This window comes from Ananas comosus, linkage group 5, assembly GCF_001540865.1.
Source record: "Ananas comosus cultivar F153 linkage group 5, ASM154086v1, whole genome shotgun sequence".
Taxonomy (NCBI): Eukaryota; Viridiplantae; Streptophyta; class Magnoliopsida; order Poales; family Bromeliaceae; genus Ananas; species Ananas comosus.
The window spans coordinates 1,727,939-1,752,170 of NC_033625.1; the positions used below are offsets into that span (position 1 = coordinate 1,727,939).

The 24,232-nt window shown below is 34.6% G+C and overlaps 2 protein-coding genes and 1 pseudogene across 2 annotated transcripts; 1 reads left to right on the forward strand and 2 right to left on the reverse strand.

Moving 5' to 3' along the window:
- LOC109709958 lies at nucleotides 5,079–6,172 on the reverse strand (annotated as a pseudogene).
- Nucleotides 14,756–20,519, forward strand: LOC109710024 (O-acyltransferase WSD1-like). The gene is made up of 5 exons (XM_020232438.1): nucleotides 14,756–15,031; nucleotides 18,046–18,606; nucleotides 18,719–19,081; nucleotides 19,312–19,449; nucleotides 19,970–20,519. The coding sequence occupies exons 1-5, from the start codon at nucleotides 14,801–14,803 to the stop codon at nucleotides 20,117–20,119; spliced, it is 1,443 nt and encodes a 480-aa protein (XP_020088027.1). The 5' UTR covers nucleotides 14,756–14,800; the 3' UTR covers nucleotides 20,120–20,519.
- Nucleotides 22,891–23,710, reverse strand: LOC109711117 (stigma-specific STIG1-like protein 2). The gene has a single exon (XM_020234036.1). The coding sequence runs from the start codon at nucleotides 23,655–23,657 to the stop codon at nucleotides 23,184–23,186; it is 474 nt and encodes a 157-aa protein (XP_020089625.1). The 5' UTR covers nucleotides 23,658–23,710; the 3' UTR covers nucleotides 22,891–23,183.

Below are 24,232 nucleotides of genomic sequence, written 5' to 3' on the forward strand. Positions count from 1 at the left end.
TGGCTAAAACCACTGACCTAAAATATTTAAACCCAGTTATTATTATTACAGTGGAGTTTTCTTTTATATCCAATGACAATTTCATTTCCATCCGATGTGGAATTATTGGAGGTATTACAGCCACGACGCTGGGGCATCCGAAGTTGCGAACTCAAGCAAAAAACGAAGCTGATCAACACTTCCTCTCGCAAGCCATACAAAGCCCTATCACTTGAGACCATGTATACATGCATGTTTATGTTGAAGAAGTGCTTCTCGCATTACTTGTATCTTCGAATTAAAAGAAAAAATATATATATTCATGTTAAGTACCGTAATCTTCAAATTTCAGATATAATGCATTTAAGCATCAAATCTAAGATGCTAAGACAATTAATGGCTCATTAACATCCATTGAATGTTTATTTCTCAGATATAATTTGGAAGATTTTCATGGTGCGCACGAGTGGAATTATTCTTTTTCTACTTTTTTTTTATATAAAAAAAAAAAGAAGCTTGAAATTCACAGCCTCTAACAAGAGAGTGGATGATACCAATGACCACTATACTAAGGACTAAGATGTTCCATACAACATTATTTAATCTATTCAAAAGAACACAGAATAATCAAATTATTATTGTACAACAGTAAAGCTTTATCAATGATAATAGCTATCACCAGTCCAAGAACATGGTATACAGGAGTCACTAAGGTCCATGACAAACCCAAAATATCTAATAGTGGGATCTTGGTATTGCGTGTACTTCTAAATACCAAAGATGGTTGTGAGAGATTGAGAGTTGATCATTATATAATTCTGTAGCAAATTCTAAATCAGATTTTTATAATTTATTTTGGTTGTTAATTTGAGGAGAACTTTCTTTGTTTTGGTGGGAAACAAGGATCAGATGCCAAATTATATATTAATTGAAAATTGATGTTGGACACTGACCTTCTTATTCTCTCTTTGATAGAGCACTCAATTTAAAACATTAAAAAGAGCAATCATTTGTGGTCCATTTGTTGCTTTGAAAAGTTCCTTGTTCCATCATCTTATTTCACCCAGTGGACCACTGGGGTGTTGAGGCTCTTAATCTTTTCTGATAGAAACTTTTTTCCTCTCACTCTCTGTAACCAAAAAAAAAAAAAAAGTCAAATAAGTTTTAATTTTGCCAAAAAAAAGGAAAACTTACATAAACAATCCTTTCCTTTTTGTTTTTAAGAATAGGCAAATCACCTTTTAATTGGGATTAGGGGATGGTATAAACATTTCTTTTATCTCGATAAACATTTCTTTAAATGATGTAGGCTTAATTTGTTTGCTGTAGAGGTTAATTAATTCAACAAGAAATTAACTGCAAATGCTGGAGCTAGCCCTATAAGTTGGTGGGTAATAACTAATAAACAGGGGTGAGTCTATGTCCTAATGAGGTGTCCTGGGAATGCAACATTTGATGCTCTCATTTGACTAGGTACACCCACATGCAGTCATTTTCCTACATGTCAACATCATAGATCTACGGTTCCAGATCATGCTACGTGCCAATGCCATGCCATGTAAAAGGTTCCCCCCTCTCTCTCTCTCTCTCTCTCTCTCTCTCTCTCTCTCTCCCTTGGGAAAGAATTGCAATTTGGTCTTTTATTAATTTATCTAGTATATGAAATTACCTAATATTTTACAAGATCTTATGATATTTTGGATTCAACTTACAGTGCTATGAAAGCAACCTTTATGATAAAAAACAAAAATGTTATTTGAACAATACTATTATAATAAAATTTAGAAAAAACTTCAAATACCCCCCTATAGTTTCACACTTTCTCACTTTGGTACCATATGATTTAAATTGTATCAAGTTAGTACTCCATGGTTTCACACTTTCTCACTTTAGTACTATATGTTTAATATTTTGTTAAATTATATACCCCGAAATAGATAATAATAAAAAAAAAATTAAAACCATAGGGTACTAACTTGATATAAAAATAAAACCCCAGGATACTAACTTAATACACTTGAAACCACAAAGTACTAAAGTGAGAAAGTGCGAAACCACAGGGTACTAACTTGATGCACTTTAAACCACAGGGTACTAAAGTGAAAAAATACAAAACCATAGGAGGAGTATTTGAAGTTTCCCGTAAAATTTATACTAACTTATTAGTTTTAATATATATACATATATATTTTTTAGGGCAGATAAATTAGAAATCATGACGATTTCGTACTTATGTAATTAAGGTTTGCCAATGCAATGCCATGTTTCTTTCTTAAATAAAAAACGACAGGTAAAAAAAGTCCTATTGTTGCTTAAATAAGAAGCTGAAATAGGTCACGAGAGAAAGAGGGTGGAACGCATGTATAATGGGAGCGAATTAAGATAAAAAGAGATTTATATTGTTTCACCCATATTATTTAATTTATTATTTTAATGAATAAAATAAATAGCCTGCTATATTTTTTTCAAAAAAAAAAAAAAGATAAAAAGAGGTTCGGTGCTCAAGAAATTTATTATATAATAATGTATGTTAAAGTGGTGCTAGCTCTTCCGAAATTAAATCTATATGTATTTTTTCTATTCGCACTACAACTCTACAAGCATATATTACTGCTAAAAAGTTGACTGTGACAGCAGTGTGACATGAATAATGTTGCCACCTTTAATTACTTTTCACAGTTTCGCAGCAGCATTAATTATTTAATTTTCGAACCCCCGATTTTATTTCCTATCAGCTGGCAGCACCTTATTAATTTTGAGCAGCTGTTCTTCTTCCTCGCAGTCGCAGATTATATAACTGGCTGCTCCTGTGCCTTTGCTCTACCTTTCTGCAGCTGCTCATGTGCTTCTCGGATACGCAAATGGGGGCCCTACCCAAATGACCACTGTGTGCCTACTTGGCCCACATTATTGTGTTTGTGTGTATGTTCAGAGAGAGACACGGAGACTCAGATCAAGGGATCAATTCATAGAGTCGATGAGAGTAGAAGTTATGCCGAAAAATTATTTCGTTTATTAGATAATAGTTGGTATCTGTTGGATCTGTCATCTCGTAACCTATAAAAGCCTTTCGATGATTTAGTCGCATCTACTTCCTAGAGCATGTATAGAATCATCTAATAAAATTGGCACGCTTGGATGTCTCTTCAGTTTGACTTTTAAAATAGCTTCACATTCATATAGGAATTAGACATTTATCTCTTGACCTCCTGCGCTTTAGATAAAAAATTCTATGAAATATCAGCCTGTCTTCAAAGAAAAATTAAAATTTATATGTAGAACGTGCGGCCTCTCCTCGAGAGAAAAACTGAAATGAGCTTCTAGTGGCTGTCAACAAAAACTTCAATCACCGACTGTTCTTAGAGCAAGTAGCAAAGGGCTTGGTGGTTGGTATTCGAGACCCACGTTCGAATCCTAATTGATTCACATTTCCAGCTAAGTTTATTTCTAAATGAAATAAACGAAGCGGGTAGCATGTTACCTATCTCTCAACAAAAAAAAAACAAAAACAAAAACAAAAACTTCAATCGAAGATGAATAGCGAATGATGGGTTTATGGTTAGTAATTCAAGTTGAACAGTATCTTATTCGAAACCACAATCAAGCCAAGCTAGTCCAAAGAGTGGAATGTGTGTGTTATTTCTGTATTCTTTTGGATGACTATTTTTAATTATAATTAATTATATATCCCCCTAACTTTTTTCCACAAGGAAGTGGGGTTTCACCATCTCTGATTCTCCATCAGACACATCATCTATTATTCCACTTCCACCATCTCCAGTTGCCCAACAGTGAAGTACAACCATCCTCTCTCTTTATTTACTTCTCTTTTATTTATTTATTGATTTATTCCTTCTCTATTATAGCAATCAGAGAAGGCACTTTCCATAGAATGACTCAATTCTATAGCAACTTAGTTTAATGCAACTTAGCCTAGTTTTTATAATATATATATATATATATATATATATATATATATATATATAGAGAGAGAGAGAGAGAGAGAGAGAGAGAGAGAGAGAGAGAGAGCAGGACTACTGTGCTATTAGTAGCACATCAGTCTTTATATTTCTAACTTCCNATATATATATATATATATATATATATATATAGAGAGAGAGAGAGAGAGAGCTAAGCTGGTATACTATCGGTAGCACGAAAACCTTCGTACTACCAAGTTGTTTTCGATGATGCGGCTTCCAAATCGACGATCGGCTTCATTAGATTCGATCTAAACTATTAAAAGTATTTGAAAACTAAATTTCATAATTTTTCGATATTATTTGACTAGTGATTAAAATATCTAAAAATTAATAATTTTAATGATAGATGTGATGTGTTTGTGAATTTTATAGTGTAAAATAATTTAAATCTGATGAAAATTTTATAGAAAATTCTTTTCACTATTTAGAGTAAAATCAGTATCTCTGATATTAAATTCAAGTTTTTTATCATCATTTTTTATGAGATTTTTATTTTAAGCCGTTTATTTTTAGACTACTCGTTTGAGGTAAATGATGTCGAAAAATTATGAAATTTAGTTTTCAAATATTTTTAATAGCATAGATAAGTCTAATGAAATCGATCATCGATTTGGAAACCGCATTATTAAAAATAACTTGGTAACACGAAGGCTTCCGTGCTACCGATAGTATACCAGCCTAGCTCTATATATATATATATATATATATAGAGAGAGAGAGAGAGAGAGAGAGTGTGTAAAACTACTATGCTTTTCAAAACATAAGGTAATGCGTGTTTTTGATTTTTGTCTCTTAAACCAAGAATTATATAATTAGGATAATAATAATCCCCCTAAGGATCTAGTGATCTCCTTGGAGTTGAGTGGTCCAACAGAATAATAATAGTAAGACTTACAAATTTACTGCTTAGAAAGGATAATTAACGACGAGAATATTTCTTCGTACAGCTTCACTCGAACCGCACTTAAATTCCTGATTGGACGTAATAGACCGCATGCAGCATCAATTTCTTCCCACATTATTAGCAAAGTATATATATAAATCAAACTCATGGATGTAAGATAGATCTTCCAATTGTCCGTATTCTACCATTAACAGCAGTAACACTAGCCAGAGTTTAATCAAAACAAATATATAAAGGAAAATAAATTTGAAAGAGAACAATACTCAGATCATTTATCTCCTCCAAATTTATTTGCACCAGAGAGAGAGAAAGAGAATAATAATAATAACAGTAATAACACGAAGAAGAAAAGATCAAATTTTACAACTCAAGAGGAGATCTCCCCCCGATCCCATTTCTCTCCCAATTAACTAAAAAAATAAGGAAAAAGCTGATCAGAGAGTACAAAGATCAAACAGTGAGTAGGCACACATCCAAGCGGTCAATTAAGCAGGGGCAGAAGCGGAAGCGGAGGAGGAGGCGGGGGCGAGGCGCGGCGACGTCACGGGGAAAAGCGGGAGCAGCCGCGGCGGGAGACCGGCGCGCGGCGAGGGGTGGAGGTAGAAGCCCTTCTCGGCGATCGCCCGCTCCTCGGCCGCCTCGGCCGCCTCCGTCCCCGGCGGCGGTGGAGTGGGGCGGGCGAAGGGGTCGGGGAGCAGCGGCGTGACGGGGCTGAGGACGAGCGAGGGCAGGTCCAGCACGCTCGGCGAGAGGACCTCCGCCGCGCCGCGCGGCGAGAACGAGGGCGAGGAGGAGGAGCAGGGGTTGGAGAACACGAAGGCGGGCATGAGGGGGCTGAGGACCTTCAGGCTCTTGAGCGTGCTGCTGCGGCGCTCGTACAGCTTAAAGGCCGGCCTTTTGGGGCCTGGGGCGCCCTTCGCCGCCGCGGCGGCGGGAGGGTGCTTCGGGGATGCGGCGGCGGCGGCGGCGGCGGCGGCGGTGTCGGAGGAGCCGGTGAGCATCTGGACGACCTGCTTGAAGGACGCGGTGTCGGCNAGGGCTCGGCTTGGACGAAGGTGGTGGGGTAGGGGACGGCGTCGGCGCCGGGTCTCGCCGTCGGAGGCGGAGACGACGCCGCCGCGCCGGAGTTGGGGGTTTGTGGAGGTGGGTTCTCCTTGTGATCTTGGGGTTTTGGGTAGTTTTCCATGGTTTTGGGTGTCTTAATGGAGGAGGAGGAGGAGGAGATTTTGAGGATGGGGGAGGGAGTGAGAGAGTGTGGAGAGTGGAAATGGCTTCTGTGTGAGCAAATGGGGCGAAGGGTAAATAAAGCACAAAAACATTAAAAAAAACAAATACATAAAAATGAGATTTTTTACATGTTGATCCCTGCAAAACATATTTCTCTGATATGAATGCATACTTTGTAAATATTGAGTTTTTTACTTTTATTTTTTTTCCGTACAAACACTACCCCCTCTTATTTGATCTTAAGGACTTTCTTTATCCTTTGTAAAAGATTAAAAAAAATACGACAATTTAATAAATTAATATTTTATTGTAACAAAATTTAAAGATATAATTTTATTATTAAAATTTTAAATTGTTCACTTTGTAATTTCTAAAAGTTTTGATAGAATCAACTGCGCGCGCTAGGTATATATATATTTTTCTTATTTCAACTGTAATTATACGAAACAGAACATTTGGCAATTAAAAATTTGGAAAGTTCAATTGTAGCTTTAATTAGAAATAATTTTTTTAAGAAAGCTAACTTTGCCCGTATAACGGCATTTATATGTAAAAGCAAATTTTGTGTGGATGCATTTGCAAGTTCAAAATTCTTCAGGGCCCGGCTATAGCTGCAAATCTAGCAAAGAGGAAAAAGAAAAAAGAAAAAAGAAAAAAAGAACAAAGAAAAAAGAAAATTGTAGGCACTCCGGTTTCAACCCGGTGTTGAGATGTGTCCCTGTTTGTGCTGTTTGATTGGGTTGCGCGAGGAAAAAGTGGACCACTAAAATATAAAAGGCCGGGGCCCACCTTGTCGCTGGGGCCCACACCCCGCTAGCAACGGTGATTGGTGGATCTCAAGTTAGGCTTCAGATTGGGTCAAACTCCTTTTGTAGACTCCATTTGTCCTCTAGTTAGGGAAAAAAAACACATCAGACCCCAAAGTAGTAGTTTGGTAGCCGTAACGGAGATGCACAAATTATTACCTGCACCCGGTCTATTCGTATCTCTCACAAACCGTACCTAATGATTAAAAATAAATAAATATTCGATATAATACATTCAATTCAATGTGCCGTGCAAAATTTAAGGAGACTATTTGTGCAAAATATAAGACATTCAAACAAACTAGATGCTAATATCATGATCTCCATAATAAATTTTTATAAGAAGCACAAATTTCTTACAATTTTACGTATTATTATAGAAAAATTTCACGATCTATTATATCATCGTACGTACTTATCTCATTCATAATAATTAAGATAGAAGCAGCCACGGTCTCTAAAAGAAAAAAAAGAACATATAATAAAACAAAATAAAAAGTGGTGAAAGATAAGAAATTGGTAATCCGAACAATTGGCAGAATTCTTTCCACGCAATTATCAGTAGTCTGACACGTTCAAGCGACTAAGAGGGAACGGTAGATTTCGCTCTACAAATTATATTATTCTTCTCAATCTAAACAATCTATCGGATATCCGACAATAAGATTTAATCTTTTAGCCAGTGGTGTTTTCATTTGTGAAATCTTGTTAGCGTACAGAGAACCTGCGCCTTCTTATAAGTGCAGCAGGACATATATGTATACAGACGGTGCAGGGAATAGTTAAGAAACGTGGCAGTAGTAGTAATAACTTTTTACAAATTATAGCTGTTTAGATGGAAGACTTTTTCGAAGACGAGGGTGGGTGGACTGGGAGTCATCTGTCAAATCGGATACGACGTTAGATGCAGTTCGAGTCAGTCTGTGACTTGACGTGGGCCGGGGGTGAGGAAAAATTCTAGAATGCAACGGATATATTAGTGACGTGACGTAACAAAACAATCAAATTAATTCTTTTAAGAATATATGTCTCATCATAATTATAAAAAAATATTTTTATTATACTTTTGTTTAAAAAGAATGAATGTGATTGATTTATTATTAATGACGTGGTGTAAGTGTGACAGTGTAGAATTCCTCGGGGGAGAGGCCGGTTGGTTGGTTGGTGAGGGAGCGTTAGTTTCTTACGCTGTAACCGAGAATGAATGGGGTTGCATTAATTGCTTTGAGCCATTTTGATTGATATACTTAAAGAGGAAATGAAACGATGGCATTAGAGACTTTTTGTCCGAATAATCTTAAAAAATTTTATATTTTAATAAATAACTTTTTAAATTTTTTTTTTGAACGATTCACCAAATATTATGAAGACGGTAAATCGTTCGTCGCCTTTTTAAAGACAGTGAACAATCCACTGCTTTTAAAATAAAATTTTACTTCCACGTTGATTTGATAAAAAAAAAATTATTTCACTAAATATTTTTTTGTAGGATTATTTATTCAATTATAATATTTTTGAAGATTATTTAGAAAAAAAAGTTCTCACATTAGATATATAATCGAATGAATGCTCTCTTTGATTCTTTTTCAGGTATTTTTCCTTTCTTTTTTGTCTTTTTCTAAATTTTTTTGGACTCCGGATAAAAAGAGCACGAGGAATCTAATCCCTACTTATTGCGGGGTTAGTCATTCTCAATCTATCTTCTCAAGTGAGACTCCTCGTGGACTTAACATGCATTATTGATTTTTTTTGTTGGATTATGTAAAGTAATATTTCGAGTCCATATTACGATGAAAACGTCGAAAATTTGAAATATTTGAATATTGAGTACTTGAACTTGAAATTTGAGTATCGGTATTATTAACTATTTCAGCAGTTCCTCAAAATTCAAAGGCTGAAAAAAATATTTTTATACTGTGTACCAGTATGCGACTTTGAGTATCGGAACAGTCAGTATGAGTACGCGAATTGGCTTCGAATATTGTTTCTTTATTTTTTTATTGTGTATCAGTACGCGACTTTGAGAACCGGTACACGGTTTGGTGACGAATTGGATAGGCCGAATTTGACTCCAATTGGATCTAATTTTGTTTTAAAAGATTAGAGATGGTTCGGAATCACTTTAAAAAGAATTCTTAAGAGGATATCGACGGTTACATTTGAATCAGAGATTCAAATGGATGGTGAAGGTCGTTTCCGTCTAGAATTAGAATTTTAGGGTTATATTTATTCTTATAACTAACCTTTTTAGATGTGAGCTTTATTGTAGACACCCTAATTAAGAAGAAGAATGTAGAGAACTCATGAGAGAGTTTCTTATAATCCAATCTTACTCTTTTTATTTTTGTACCGTAAATATAGGTCTACTAATCGTGGGCCGAACCATGTAAATCTTGTGTTCTTATATTTTCTTGTTTATTTTATTACTTTGTTATCTTCTTTCTTGTTTTCTACCATCTTTCTTGTTCTTTTCATCTACTAAATATTCTGTTTCCGCCGTACTCGTGTGCTGTGTGGATTTGAGATATGCTCGGTAACTTTACTACGTACCGGTCTCTTTCATCTTTCAGGTAAAAGAGTGCTAATGATAGATTCTAACTTTAGTTCGTTTTAAAATAGGGTAAACTTCAAATACCGCCCATGTGGTTTCATACTTTCTCACTTTAGTACCTTATGGTTTAAAATATACCAATTTACTACCCTATGATTTCATTTTTCTCTTTTCATCGGCCCTCCATTAACATTTCGTTAAATCATATACAAAAAACTTTAGATACCCTACCTATAATTTATCGAATATTCACTTTAATATCCTTTATTTTAACTTCGTCACTGATTTAACGAAAAAAAGTTAGTGGAGAGGACAACAAAAAGAGAAAAATAAAATCACAGAGTACGAAAGTGATACACTTTAAGCCATAGGGTACTAAAGTGAGAAAGTGCAAAATCGCAGAGATGATATTTAAAGTTTTCTCTTTAAAATATTCAGCATTCGAATTTTATATTCGCAATTTATTTGAATAACTCTTTTATATATTTTTTATTTTGTATGCGTCTATGATGTAAGTTTTTTTGAATAATTCTATTCAAAAAAGCACTTGTATTCAAAGCTCTAACCATGCCAAACAAAGGAGCCCGCAAGGCTCCGGTGTGGCCGCTACCGCGGCTGCAAGAAAATGTTTCAAACCACCACAGCAGTGCTGTGGGACGGGCCGGGCCGACGAGGCCCAAACTGTGACGGCCTGTTTAGCTCCATTAAAATGAGATTTTGAGTGCAGAAAATTGTATGGGTTAACTAAAAATTTTGAGTGCGAGGGAATTTTTTTTTTTTTTTTTTTGAGAGATAGAAAACACGCTACCCGCTTTGTTTATTTTATTTAGAAATAAACTTAGCTGAAAATATGAATCAACTAGGATTCGAACTTGGATCTCGGGTACCAACCACCAAGCCCTTTGCCACTTGCTCTAGGGACGGTCGGTAGTGCGAGGGAAAGTTAGAATGAGATTTTGAGTGCGGAAGTTTTAGTTCGATCTTACATTTGTAGATGCAATAGAAAATTGTTGTTTTGTTAATGTATGCAAGTTCCTCCCCTAATTTATAGGGTAAACTTCAAATACCCTTCCATGGTTTCACACTTTCTCACTTTAGCACCATGTGGTTTAAAGTATATTGAGTTAGCCCCCGTGGTTTCCACTTTCTCACTTTAGTACCATGTGGTTTAAAGTGTATCGAGTTAGTACCATGTGATTTTAATTTTCTCTTTTTATTATCCATTTTGCTAATTTTTTCATTAAATCAGTGACAAAGTTAAAATTAATGGGTACTAAAGTGAATATTCGATAAACCTAGGTAGGGTTGAATATTCGATAAACCTAGGTAGAGTATCCGAAATTTTTTATATATAATTTAACTAAATATTAACGGAGGAAAAAAAATCAGTGACAAAGTTAAAAACTAAAAGGTGCTAACGTAAATATTCGATAAACCTAGGTAGGGTATCTGAAATTTTTTGCATATAATTTAACGAAATATTAATAGATAAGCCGACAAAAAGAGAAAAATAAAATCATATGATACTAAATTGATGCAATTTAAACCACATGGTACTAAAGTGAGAAAGTGCGTAACCACAGGGTACTAAATTGATACACTTTAAACCACACGGTGCTAAAGTGAAAAAGTACATACGTAACTACAGGGATGATATTTGAAGTTTTTCTGAATTTACATGTGTTACTGGTAAAAATGTCTTCAAATAAATTTCTATACTATTTTTAATACAGGAATTGATATTTCAAAAACTCTTTATAATATTGTCTGAGTTTTTTTAAAAAATAATAATAATAGATTTGCTCAGGCAATATCAACACTAACATTGGCAATATCAATTCACCTTTGACACTGTGTGAGATTATTTAGGGTTATAAATGCTGTATTTTTATGGAAAGATCATTTAATGCACATCACTAAGTAAAACTTTAATTAAATTTGCGGCTAACTTCCCCAAGGACAAAAACACTAGCAAATTAATTTAAGATAAAGAACACACAGTGACAATAGTCACTAGCTACTAAATGCTCCCCCCACAAATGAGGCGGATTTAGGTGCAGCTTAAATACACATAATTGGTTAAGACACGCAATCTAAAATGTTGTATGAATTTACCCAAATAGGGTTTATCCCTGTTTACTCAAAAAAAAAATGTTGTATGAATTTGACAACATATCGATAACTTCTGGAGCTAGTATGTTTGTGCGACTTTCCTACTCTGATTGGAGTTTCTATTGAAATACTGTAAAACATGACTATTTGAAAAAAAAAAAAAAAAAAAAAAAAAATTGTGGCATTTGCTTTCGGAATTCAAAAACTTCTATTAGCTTTTTATCACAGCAAAATTTTAGTTTTCTCTTTTGTGTCTCAAAACTATGTATCATTTTGAATTGGCTATTCAANTAGTTGTAATTTGAATTCCAACTATTAATGTTGTACGTATTTGAAAAAGCTATAGTATTCTTAGTTGGATAAAATCGATTTTGTAGACCAAAATATTTTTCTAAGATCAAAATACCCTTTAAATATATATCCGGTGAATAGTATTTATGCCTGAATAGTAGGTCGCCTCTAAAATCATATTACATCTCAACCATTTATTTAAAAAGATAAATGGTTAAAATTTATATGGTGTATTAAAGTATTACTCTAAAATTTATATATACATACGGATCATATAATCTCTTCGACATAAATAATAATATCCAGGCTTAAATCGGAGAGCACGGGAATTAGCATAAGCAACATTTGGGATGTCACACAATACTCGCGTAAAAAGAAGAGAGAAAAAACGGAAAAAGTGCAAATATTTCCAGCGGATTTCTTGCTGTGCGATCCTGTGACAAATTTCGCGACAAAATTCAAAACACACAACAAATNTCATTTTGAATTGGCTATTCAATCTTTCAAGATTTTAATTTTACTATCAAACCTTTTAGTTTATTTAATTATAGTCGGTCAACGACACTTTGACTTCAAAATTTGTGTGCATTATTTATCTGTATAAATTGACTTCATATAATTTTTGTAACTATAAATTTATTAAAGTAAGTAATTAAAATATTGTGGCCTATTCAGAGCAAATAAATTGAAAAGTTAAACAGTAAAATTAAAATTTTGAAAGATTAGATAGTCAATTCAAAATGATTTATAGTTTAAATAAATTTTACATTTTTTTTTTACCTGGTTAAAATCACTACTACCATGCACTACTTAACCCATATTAAGTACTCTTTGAGCTAAAAAAAATCAATTCACACTTAAAAAGAACTTTTTGCCAATTTCAAAGTGCATGTCCTAGTGACGAATCTTCATCCATTCCCACCGACTTTTTAAGATAGTACTCTATCTATTTTATTTTTTATTTAAAAATAAATTTAATTAAAAATATAAAATAAATAAATTTAAAATTTAAAATTTTGAATATCAATCATTAAATTTTTTATCATTTGCATGAACTAGGGACGGTGCATATCAACTTCTTTATTGATTGGCCCGAGTAAATGCAATATCGTACTTTTCCTTTCTAGATTTTTATTTTTACGTAGTCTGGTGGTTAATTTTTGTACTCTGAGAAAACATTTATGAAGATACTATAAGAACATAAATAGAAGGAGACAATAATGACCCTGGTATAAGACATATCTACCCAACTTTAATTTAAAACATTAAATTTATGAGCAATGCTTCAATACACTATAAGTATTAAAATCAAAATTTTAATTAGTAAAAGGCATAGTTGAATTTTAAATAAAATAACCTATTAAGCAGATTACCAATTTGAATTAATTAATATGACAATATTGAAAATAAAATTAGTATTATACCAAATTTGAATTCCAACTATTGTTCCTTTGCATTTAAATTTACAGTTTAGTTGTAATTTGAATTCCAACTATTAATGTTGTAGGTATTTTAAAAAGCTATAGTATTCTTAGTTGGATAAAATCGATTTTGTAGACCAAAATATCCTTTAAATATATCCCTGGTGAATGGTACTTATGCCTGAATAGTAGGTCGCCTCTAAAATTATATTACATCTCAATCATCTATTTAAAAAAATAAATGGTCAAAATTTATATGGTGTATTGAAGTATTACTCTAAAATTTATATATACATACGGATCATATAATCTCTTCGACATAAATAATAATATCAAGGCTTAAATCGGAGAGCACGGGAATTAGCATAAGCAATATTTGGGTTGTCACACAATACTCGCGTAAAAAGAAGAAAGAAAAAACGGAAAAAGTGCAAATATTTCCAGCGGATTTCTTGCTGTGCGATCCTGTGACAAATTTCGCGACAAAATTCAAAACACACAACAAATTCCATTAAATGCTTAGCACCGAAATTAAATTCGCCATAAAAGAACACCAACAACCCAACAACCACAACACTGCGGTTCCAGCCAATCATCCCTTGGGTCGCAATCGCCCCCCAGTTGGCGACGTTATGGCCTCCAACCACCAACCTCCTTTTATCTCTCTCCCTTAATAATTCCACCTCTCAATTCAATAATAATAATAATAATAATAATAATAATAATAATAATAATGCTACGTCCAATTCCAAAAATAAATAATAATAAAAAATATGTACTCATTAGATTTTATGTGTTATTTACAAATTTGTACAGATCACGAAATGAGGAGCTCGGCTCCGCATGCAACAGACCGACCGTCTAAAGAAGCCAATCACTTCAGCATGCACCCTCTGTTCTTTAGGAGCCAGCATATTATATATAACATATTATTCATCTTAATCGTGAGTTACATATATCTATCCCTGTTCTTAGAGAGAGAGATGTTGTAAAATTATGTAAAATAACTATTTTTCTCAAATTATAACTTAAACTATTAGATAATAGTATTTTTAAATATTTATATTCGACACATCTCTCTTATATTTGGACTCGAGAATTTAAAATAAATGAGAAAAAAAATAAATAACACTAGCAGGAATCTCGAGGAACTCGAACTTAAAACTTTGTGCTCTCACACGCCGTGCATACAGAATAATGTAAAACATTATATTTTTTAATATTTGTATTCAACTGACTTTATTCGTTATTAAATCTTAACGGTAGTTTCACTACTCTAAGTCACATTTCTAACGTTCCGGATTGAAACTACTTCGTACACCTTAATTCTTCAGACACCACTTTACTGCATTAACTAACTTGTGCTGCATCATGAGCTGCTTCATTTGTACCTGTAGTTGCTACTAACTAAAAAGGCCCCCCACCCCCCCTCCCCCCCTCTCTTTCTATATGTACATCTATATATATATACAGATGAAGTAGAAGGGGCTAATTAAGCATCTCAATACAGAAGAGAAGCTGCAGAAATGAACCTGCAGGTGAAGGTGAGAGCGGAAAGAGAGGAGGAGGAGGAGAAGCGCGAAGCGGAGGAAAATGATCAGCCGGTGAGCCCGACGGGGCAATACTTCAATAGCTCAGCGCTCTCCGTGAGCATAATGGTCGTGTTCGAGTCCGAAATCCCGATAGACGACTCCCCGACGATGTCGACACTTGAGAACCTCCTTTTGCCGATTAACCCGCGCTTCTCTTCTATCATGGTACAACTACTTTGTTTTCTAAAAAAAAAAATTATCTTGTTTTTCGATCGATCTCTGTTTGGTCTATCTTTTACATCAGTACAGTTAGGTATTTATTAATAAAAGTAAAATAAACTGATCGTCTCTAAAGCAAGTGGCAAAGGGCTTGGTGGTTGGTATTCGAGACCCAAGTTTGAATCTAATTGATTCACATTTCCAGCTAAATTTATTTTTAAATAAAATAAACGAAACGGATAGCGTACTATCTATCTCTGAAAAAAAAAAAAAAAAAACCTTGTTCTGAAACTCTAATTTAAAGTTCCTTTATTTAAGTGTGGAACTGTTGTGGACTAATTAATAAAAACATGCAGTAGTGGCCTGAAATTAATGATCCATTGAAAGCATCCAATAAATACAGGGCTTAAAAGCGAATTTGTACTACTATTAGAATCTTTAACATTTGGTTCTCCAAAAAAATTTGTTTCTCCTTTCCAAATAAGTGTTCTATTTTTAATTAATAGCAGTGATCTCCAGGACAAAGTTTGACAATCCAAAAACTCTTGTACTTTCGTAACGGTGAAAACTAGCAATTAAATGTTGAGATTTAGAAGTAAAAGCTCCCATTTACAGAAAAAATTTACTGAAAAAATTTTGGTATTGCTAGCACTACAGCAAAGTATGTTTTCAATGACGCTTTTTAAACGAAGCTCTATTCTAGTATTTTTAATATTTGATATTTGCCGATATCATTATTAAGCGTCGCCGATAAATATATTTTTATCAAATATTGATAAAAATTTTCTGATGGTATATTAAAACGTTGGTATATTTATCTCGACATATTTACTCAACGTCTCTTTACTCGACACTTTTACAAGCGTCGAAATAATTTTTACCAATGCTTTAAAGCGTTGCTAGATACTGTTTGACGTGCCTGTAGATTTTTTCGCTCTTTTTTTTCACTAGTAAACAAATCTAAACTACGCATATTCAATAAGACCATATATATATATATATATAGAGAGAGAGAGAGAGAGAGAGAAAATAGGTCTTATGTGCTATTAGGAGCACGGAGACCTCCGTGCTTCTAAGCCATTTTTTATGATGGAGCTTCCGAATTGACGATCGGCTCTATTAGATTTGATCTAGTGTATTTAAAGTATCTATAAAATAAATTTTATGATTTTTCGATATTATTTACATAACGATTGAAAGCGTTTAAAATCAACGACTGAAAATAAAAACCTCACAAAAAGTGGTGATATAGCACTAAAATTTTCTATCAGAGATATTGATCTTGTTGTAAATAGTATAAAGAATTTTTATCAAATTTTCATCTGATTTGAATACTTCTACATCGTTAAACTTGCAAACGGTATATATATCAATTATTAAAATTATTGATTTTGAATTTTTTCGATCGTTGGGTAAATGATATCAAAAAATCACAAAATTTATTTTCTAAATACTTCAAATACGCTAAATTACGCCTAACGGAGCCGATCGTCGATTTAAAAGCTCCATCATTAATTAAAACCGGCTTATGAGTACGAAAACCTCCGTACTCCTAATAGCACACAAGACCTATATATATATATATATATATATATATATATAATATTATATAATATATAAAATAATAATATATTATTTTATTTAATTTTAAAAATAAATTTAATTTAGAAATAAAATAATTAAATTTAAAATTTAAAATTTAAAATTTTAGATATCAATCATCCTCACCTGCACCGTTTATATTAGAGACGATAGGTACGGTAAGACTATATTAATGAAGGTGTTTCCAATATTGTATATATATATAAACTTCCAAGGTCACATTTTGCTTTCGAAAATGTATGACTCAAAAAAAGATGGTCCCGTACCCAAATTCCTACTCCTTCTAATGTGCTGGACCATTAATGCTCGAATTCAACTTGATGTTTCTATAAGCTCAATGACTTTGATTCCATTAGTTGTCACTAATTGAGTTTATCTGATCAAATTTAATAGAGCAATACTATTTATACATTTATTTATAGAACATAAATTTGAAGTCTCGTCCATCCAAAAATTACTAATGTCTTAGCAATTTTATTAATTTTTTAAATACTAATTGTTTAAAAAAAATTATAAATTTAAGAATGAGCGAGGCGCATTTCTTTAATTTAGTGAATTCAATTTATATATAATAATAATGACTTGCTAATATTATATTAGAATATTATCATTTTCATTTTCATTACCGGGAAATATTTGAAAACTATTTTATAGCCTGGCACTACCATTTGTATATGCATCCAAAAAAAAGGAGTGTGCGATATACAAGCTCTCATCCAAGGGTCGAGAATTAATTTTTATCGTATTTTTTTTTTTAATGACAATAATTTAAAATTTTATAAATTTTAGAATAAAAGAGTGTAAAATAGACGTTTTTTTTTTTTGTTTTGGGGAGTGTACAAAAAATATTTTCTTTATAGCCAGAGTATTTAAGGTCGAACATGTGAGATCTGTGACAATCATCAATTACGAAATTGCTCCCCTGCTTGTACGATTGTTCCTGGGGTTCTTCCTTACTGTTGATCCTTAGGAAAATAGTACGAGTTCAATCCGACCAATTGAATTATACCGTACGTAACGACCTAATTAATAGGATTGAAAATAAATGTATGGGATCGATCGTTCCTAGCGCAAGTGGTAAACATGTTCGGTGGTTGGTATCCGAAACCTAAGTTTGAATTCTAGTTGATTCATATTTTTTAAATGAAATAAACGAAGCGGGTAGCATGCTAGCTTTCTTTTTAAAAAAAAAAAAGAAAAAGAAAATAAATGTATGAGATGAGATGGAGCTAGATTTGGAGTGAGGTGATGCATAAAATGTATGCATTGAAATATATAGTGAAAAAATAAAATAAAATTAGTGAAAAAATTGTATTTTTGGATGATAAAATTATAGAATTGTCATTAAAAATGGTGGTAGAATTAGGATTGTTCTATTCCATTTGTTATCTGTTGCACATTATGGCTTTTTGAAACAGGTCAAAGATGAGAAGGGGGTCCAACACTGGCGCAAAGTCAAAGTCAACTTAGAAGACCACGTCAACATTCCGGTCTTCCCCTCCGGCCTCGCGGCGTACGACGAACACGTCGAAGACTACCTCTCGAAGATGGCCGCGGAGCCGCTCCCTTTGAGCCGGCCCCTGTGGGAGATCCACATCATAAAGTATGCGACGAGGCACGGGGAGGGTTCGTTGGTGTTCAAGCTCCACCACGCTCTCGGCGACGGCTTCTCCCTCATGGGGGCCCTCTTCTCCTGCCTCCAGCGGGCCGACGACCCCTCGCTGCCGCTCACTTTTCCGACACGCAAGGTGGTGCCGAAGAAGAGCACGAATCGGTGGCAGGGGGCGGTGAGGGTCTTGTCGGCGTGCGTCGACACGGTGCGAGACTTCGGGTGGAGCATGTGGAAGAGCAGGTGGGGTGAGGACGATGTGTCGGCAGTACGGTCGGAGGGCATCGGGCACGAGTTCCGGCCGATCAGCATCTCAACTGTCGAGTTCGAGCTGGAGCAGATAAGGAGGATCAAGGCCGAGATAGGCGGGGTAAGTGCTTTGAACTTTTACATATATTACACACCATATTTACGTTGAAGAGATTCTTTTCGGCCGTCGTTTGTTTTGATTTTCGTTTCTTTTGTTTTTTTGAAATTTTTAGACTATAAATGACATCATTAGTGGCATAGTATTCTACGGGATACAACTATACATTCAAGCGATGAATCAAAACAACATAGCTACCGCTACCAACAAAGTGACTGCATTGGTGTTGCTCAACACAAGAAACATTAGCAGCTACCAAAGTGTGGATGAGATGACTAAACCAAATGCGAGGTCCCCGTGGGGGAACCAATTTGGGTTCATGCACGTCTCTCTCCCGACGTGCGCGAACGCCGAGAGCGCCGACCCCCTCTACTTCGTTCTCCAGGCGAAGAAGATCATCAAGGCAAAGAGGAACTCCCTCGTAGTTTACCTCACCGGACGGCTTCTCGAAACTTTGCGCAGAATCAAAGGTCCAGAGGTATATATGTTTGGCTCTTGATGTGACCTTTTTTTTTATTATTTTTTAACCGATCTTTTCTAGAGCAAGTGACAAAGAATTTGGTGGTCAGTATTCGAGATCCAAGTACGAATCATAATTGATTCGCATTTTCAGCTAAGTTTATTTCTAAATGAAATAAATGAAGCGAGTAATGTGCTACCTATTTCTTAAAAAAAATATTATTTTTTTTTTCCTGTTATATTAATAAGGCCACAGCACGGTACATACATGGGACACTGAGGAACACGAGCATGACTGTTTCAAACCTGACCGGGCCCATTGAGCAGATGATCATAGCTGGCCATCCTGTGAAGAGCTTCCATTTCATGGTTGTTCGAGTCCCCCAGGTAATAATAATTCGCTGGGCTTATCATTCTCGCTAGCCTAATTATACGTATGATTCAGTTTATTAAGACCAACAATTTATTAAGTTTAAATTGTCGGCCCAAAATACTTGTATCTAATTGTTAATATTAGAATACTAACTCTTACTTATATCAAATTATTAGTATGAGACTACTGGGCCGTCGCCGACCTGCTGAGAACAGTACTATTTCAGTATTTTATATTAGCAGAGATGGCGATTTGTAATAAATGAGTGGAAATTTGGGTGGTACTATTACCAAAGAAGATGTTAATTCGCTAGTTGGATTTAACCGACATCGATAAATCGGATCCGCACTTAATTAGTACATAAAAACATTCTGTTAATATCATTGGGTCGAAAATTTACACTTTTTTTTTTTTTTTTTTTTTTTTGGTGATCTTAGACACTTGAATTTACCCAAATCTGTAATTTATCTGCTAGATCTGCTGATTAGTATATATATATGGCTTGCTTATATGTATACATTAACTCTGTTGCAGAGCCTAACAATAACTGTGGTGAGCTACATGGGGAAGCTGAAGGTTGCCTTGGGAGTTGAGAAAGGCTTCATAAATTCCCAGCTTCTCAATTCTTACATGAAGGAATCATTTGAGAGAATCTTGGAAGCAGCTAAAGGAAAGAGGAATTAGAGAGAATAATAAGCAGTACTTGGGCCTTGGTATATATTAATCGAGCACTAATCGTCTCAGCGACTGCGAATCAGATACATTGAATGTGATCAGCTTTGCTATGTGAACAGTACTGATCGTCAAGTTCAACATTCGCACTCTTCACGAAATAATGGTTTCTGCTCTTTAACTAGCACTTCTGATTTCTTGAAGAATCGAAGTGCCTATATAATAATTTTTAATTTCATCAATTTTTTTTGGTCATTTTTTTAAATTACGTTGGTGGTAATAAATTTGGGGAATTAATCTTTCTCAAAGTTAGATATTGTAATCTTTACCCTGTTAGTTAATGCCCTTGTACTTTTGTCATGTATTAGCTATTCTATAGATAGTTATTGTTACTTATACATCTATTGCTTTATACTAAAGTGAGCGGGATAGTTTTCTTTTATTGACATGTATCCGGTTTTACTATTCGGTACATCCGGTGCACCGTAGACCATTGATTATAGACATATGAATGGTCTATGAAAATATCTTGGGTGCATTTGGAATATTCTTTCTTCCATATTAAAGAAGGGTTTGGGAATTGGGAGAGTACATCTGTTCTCTAAAACCCTCCTCTCCTCTCTCTCCCTACATATATAATATATATATATATATATAGGGTTTTAATATTTTATATTATAAATTTTCAAATTTTGTATATTGAAATTTTAATTTATTTTTAAATTTTCAACTTCAAAATTTAAAATTTTAAATCCTAAACTATATAAAAGTTTGAGTTATTTTTCTAAATTAGTTTGCTTCATTGCCTACCAACTGTTAAACCAATTAGAGTACTCCTCCATTTTTTTGCCATTTATCTATTGTAAGTCCAAATTTTAGAACAAATTACATCTAATTTCTTTACGTTGATACTTAAAAATGATGTGAATAGAATTTGAAGAACAAGAATAAAAAAAAAAAACACAAAAAGAGAATATGTATCTTTTGAATAAATTGGCCTAAAAAAAAGTATATTACAAACTTTTCCTTTTTGCTTTAAAAAATTTTGAAAGTTTTTGGAACTCCAAGAATCTAGATAAGAACTATTAAATAACTAGAGACAAAATCTGTAACAAAATTTTATATTTTGAAATTAGATGTTGATACAAATATGTATTTAATATATATATTTAATAGAAATATATACTATATTTTATAAATAGAATTAAGAACATATTCATCATACCCGTGGCAAAGCGCAGGTAAATTGCTAGTTATTATCTATCGTGTAGTTATATTTGATTTAATGCATCTTACTTTTATGACGGACCAAGAAAAAGAGATACACTAATAAATTGTCCCTTTATTTTTAGCTAAGTTTATTTTTTAAACGGCTTTGATGGTTGGTATATAAGGTCTCAAGTTGGAAATTTAATTATTTTATATTTTCTGTTAAATTTTTTTTTAACAAAAATAAATAAACGAAACAGATATCATGTTATATTTTTCTCTCTCAAAAAAAGGGTGCCCCTTTATGGTTAATGCATGGAGAAGTAATTAGCTACAAAATAAGAAGTTGATAAGTTGCTCGGCTTATTAGAAGATCCTCAATTGTAGTTAATTTAAATAATCATCAAATGGTTGATAAATTGAAGTTGAAGGAAGCAGGAGCCGAGCACATGTGAAAGAGAATGTAAGTCAAAGTTAATTGAGCAAAGTGTAAGTTTTAATCTAGCTTAATTGACCAATTAATTGAATTAACAAAAAGGAGTTGTACATGTACCATGTGTTACTTTAAGCAACTTGAACACTAAGATTCTCTATTTTCTCTTCTGTANGAAATAAAAAAGAAAAAAAAAAACTTTTATATATATATATTCAAATTGAACAGATTCACCATTCAATATGCATCATTCGAATCATAGATATGTATTCTTGACATACTAATACAACTGGTATTATTTTTTTTAATAATAAAATGACTGCTGTTGTTAATATCAAATCAACAGCGATTCATAAGAGCTTATAATTCTTATCCATTAGATCTACATAATAGACTTGTTTCTGAAATATATAACGAACAATTGAATGGGAATAATAGGTTCGGTTAGGGAGTGTGGATATGGACGGGGGATTATGGGCGTGGGGAAAAAAAAGCTGCAGAACCGTGCGACTAGTGGTGGTGCCCGTTTTTTTTTTTTTTTTTTTTTTTTTTTTTTTTTTTTTTCTTTTAAGAGATAGGTAGCACGCTAGCTGTTTTGTTTATTTTATTTAAAAATAAATTTAGCTAAAAATGTGAATCAACTAGAATTTAAACTTGGGTCTCGGATACCAATCACCAAACTCTTGGCCACTTGCTCTAGAGACGGTCGGTGTTAAGGCCTATTTGTTGTTAGTAGCAGATTGAGTTAGAGAGGTATTATTGATCGAAGTAAAAAAATGGAAGTTATAATTAATTATCATGAAAATTAATTAAAACTAATAAAATGGAGAAATTGTTTGCACACCTGGTGCACCATCCCAAGTTCCCAAGCCATGCATGCATCTGTCTCGTTTCTTGTTATCCAATGGGTCCTCTATTGAAGTATGTGATAATATTGTAGCTAGACCTAAATTAAGGTGGTATTTGGTGCACCTTGTGTAGGTACATGAATTAATTTCTACACGAAAGTAACATTAATCAGCTGAGTTATTCACTAATTATATATTCAAGAGCTATAATTAAAGACCCAAAAAATCACATCGAGGTGGATTACTCATTAATTTAGACGTATAGAAAGATAAAATAAAATTTCCCCCTTTATTGTTATTGCCCAAGAGAAGAGGAAAATATAATATTTGTTTACATGACACTACCATGCATAACCCCCCTCTAATTACTCCATAAAAAGTAACAAATTGCAGAGACCCACCTTAATTCTTACTTTTTCTCATTTTGCTTTCCCCGCCACGGATAGAGAACTTCTATCCCCACCCTAATGCACGTAATTAACTCTTCATGATCTACAAGACGTAGAAAACGATACAGTAAATTAACCCTCACTCTCCCCCCCATGCACCCAATCACCTGCCGCCATGTGGCCGGCCGCGACGGCGGTCACGCGTACCCGCAGAGGCCGTACGTGCACCGGAGCCCGCGCTGGCACCGCACGCCGCATCCGCCGCAGTTCTTGACGTCGTAGGCAATGGTGGTGCACTGGCCTTTACAGCAGAGCTGGCCGAAGCCACACCGTTTGCCGCAGGCGCCGCAGTTGGCCCGGCTGGACAGAAGGTCGGTGCACCTGCTCCTGCAGCACCGGAGGCGCTGCCCGGGGTCACCCCCTGCGCAGCCGCGCACATTGCCCCCGTCACAGATGTCGCCCTTCTTGCCCCCGACCGCCGCGAGGAATCGGCTCCCTGACCGTGGTTCCGACCGCGGTTTCAGGCCCATGAACTGGTCCCTCACCACGGCCGCGTAGCCTTCTGTTTCTCCTTCTCTGCTCTCCGCTGACGTGGTATCAGCCGACACAGCGATCAAAAGGAGGACGACGAGAAGGAGCAAAGAGAGCGTTGGGCGTCGCCGCGGCGCCATTCGCTCTCTTCCTAGCACTCCTTTCGATCTCCTTTCTCTAACTCCCTCTTTGTTTCTCCTCTCTCCCTTCTCCACCTTGGGGTGGACTTAGGGTTAGCTGGGTATTTGAAAGAGGGTGTCTTAAAAAATATTCATGGGCACACGTAAATAAGCTGCAGCCACAATCTCTCTCTCTCTCTCTCCTCTCTCTCTCTCTCTCTCTAACAACTTCTTGGTCTAAGTGGTCGCTTAATAACAAATTATAGCATTAATTCAGTGCCAGCTTTCTCTCTCTAGGATTGAGTGAGGGGTTAATTAAGGCGAAGCACATGATTGACTTAAATGGGTTTTCTTCAAACGTGGTCGAGAGCTTGATTCGAAGCTTCTCTCTCTCCCTCACTCACTCCCATGAGATACGTGACAGGTTGTGTGTGTCGAATATCGATGCACAGTACAATTCTCTTGCAAGTGAAGTATTAAAAAAAAACATAAGGCGTGTTATATGCAATGCTAAAGATCTAAGCCATTGACCTTTTTGATGTGTTACTTAACTAATAAGATCGCTCTCTAAGTTGTCAAAATTAAAAAGAATAGAA

Coding starts and splice junctions, on each gene's coding strand:
- LOC109711117 (XM_020234036.1), bottom strand. CDS start 23,657: ATGGCGCCGCGGCGACGCCCAACGCTCTCTTTGCTCCTTCTCGTCGTC.
- LOC109710024 (XM_020232438.1), top strand. CDS start 14,801: ATGAACCTGCAGGTGAAGGTGAGAGCGGAAAGAGAGGAGGAGGAGGAG. Junction 15,032..18,045: donor CGCGCTTCTCTTCTATCATG/GTACAACTACTT, acceptor TTTTTGAAACAG/GTCAAAGATGAGAAGGGGGT. Junction 18,607..18,718: donor TCAAGGCCGAGATAGGCGGG/GTAAGTGCTTTG, acceptor TGAAATTTTTAG/ACTATAAATGACATCATTAG.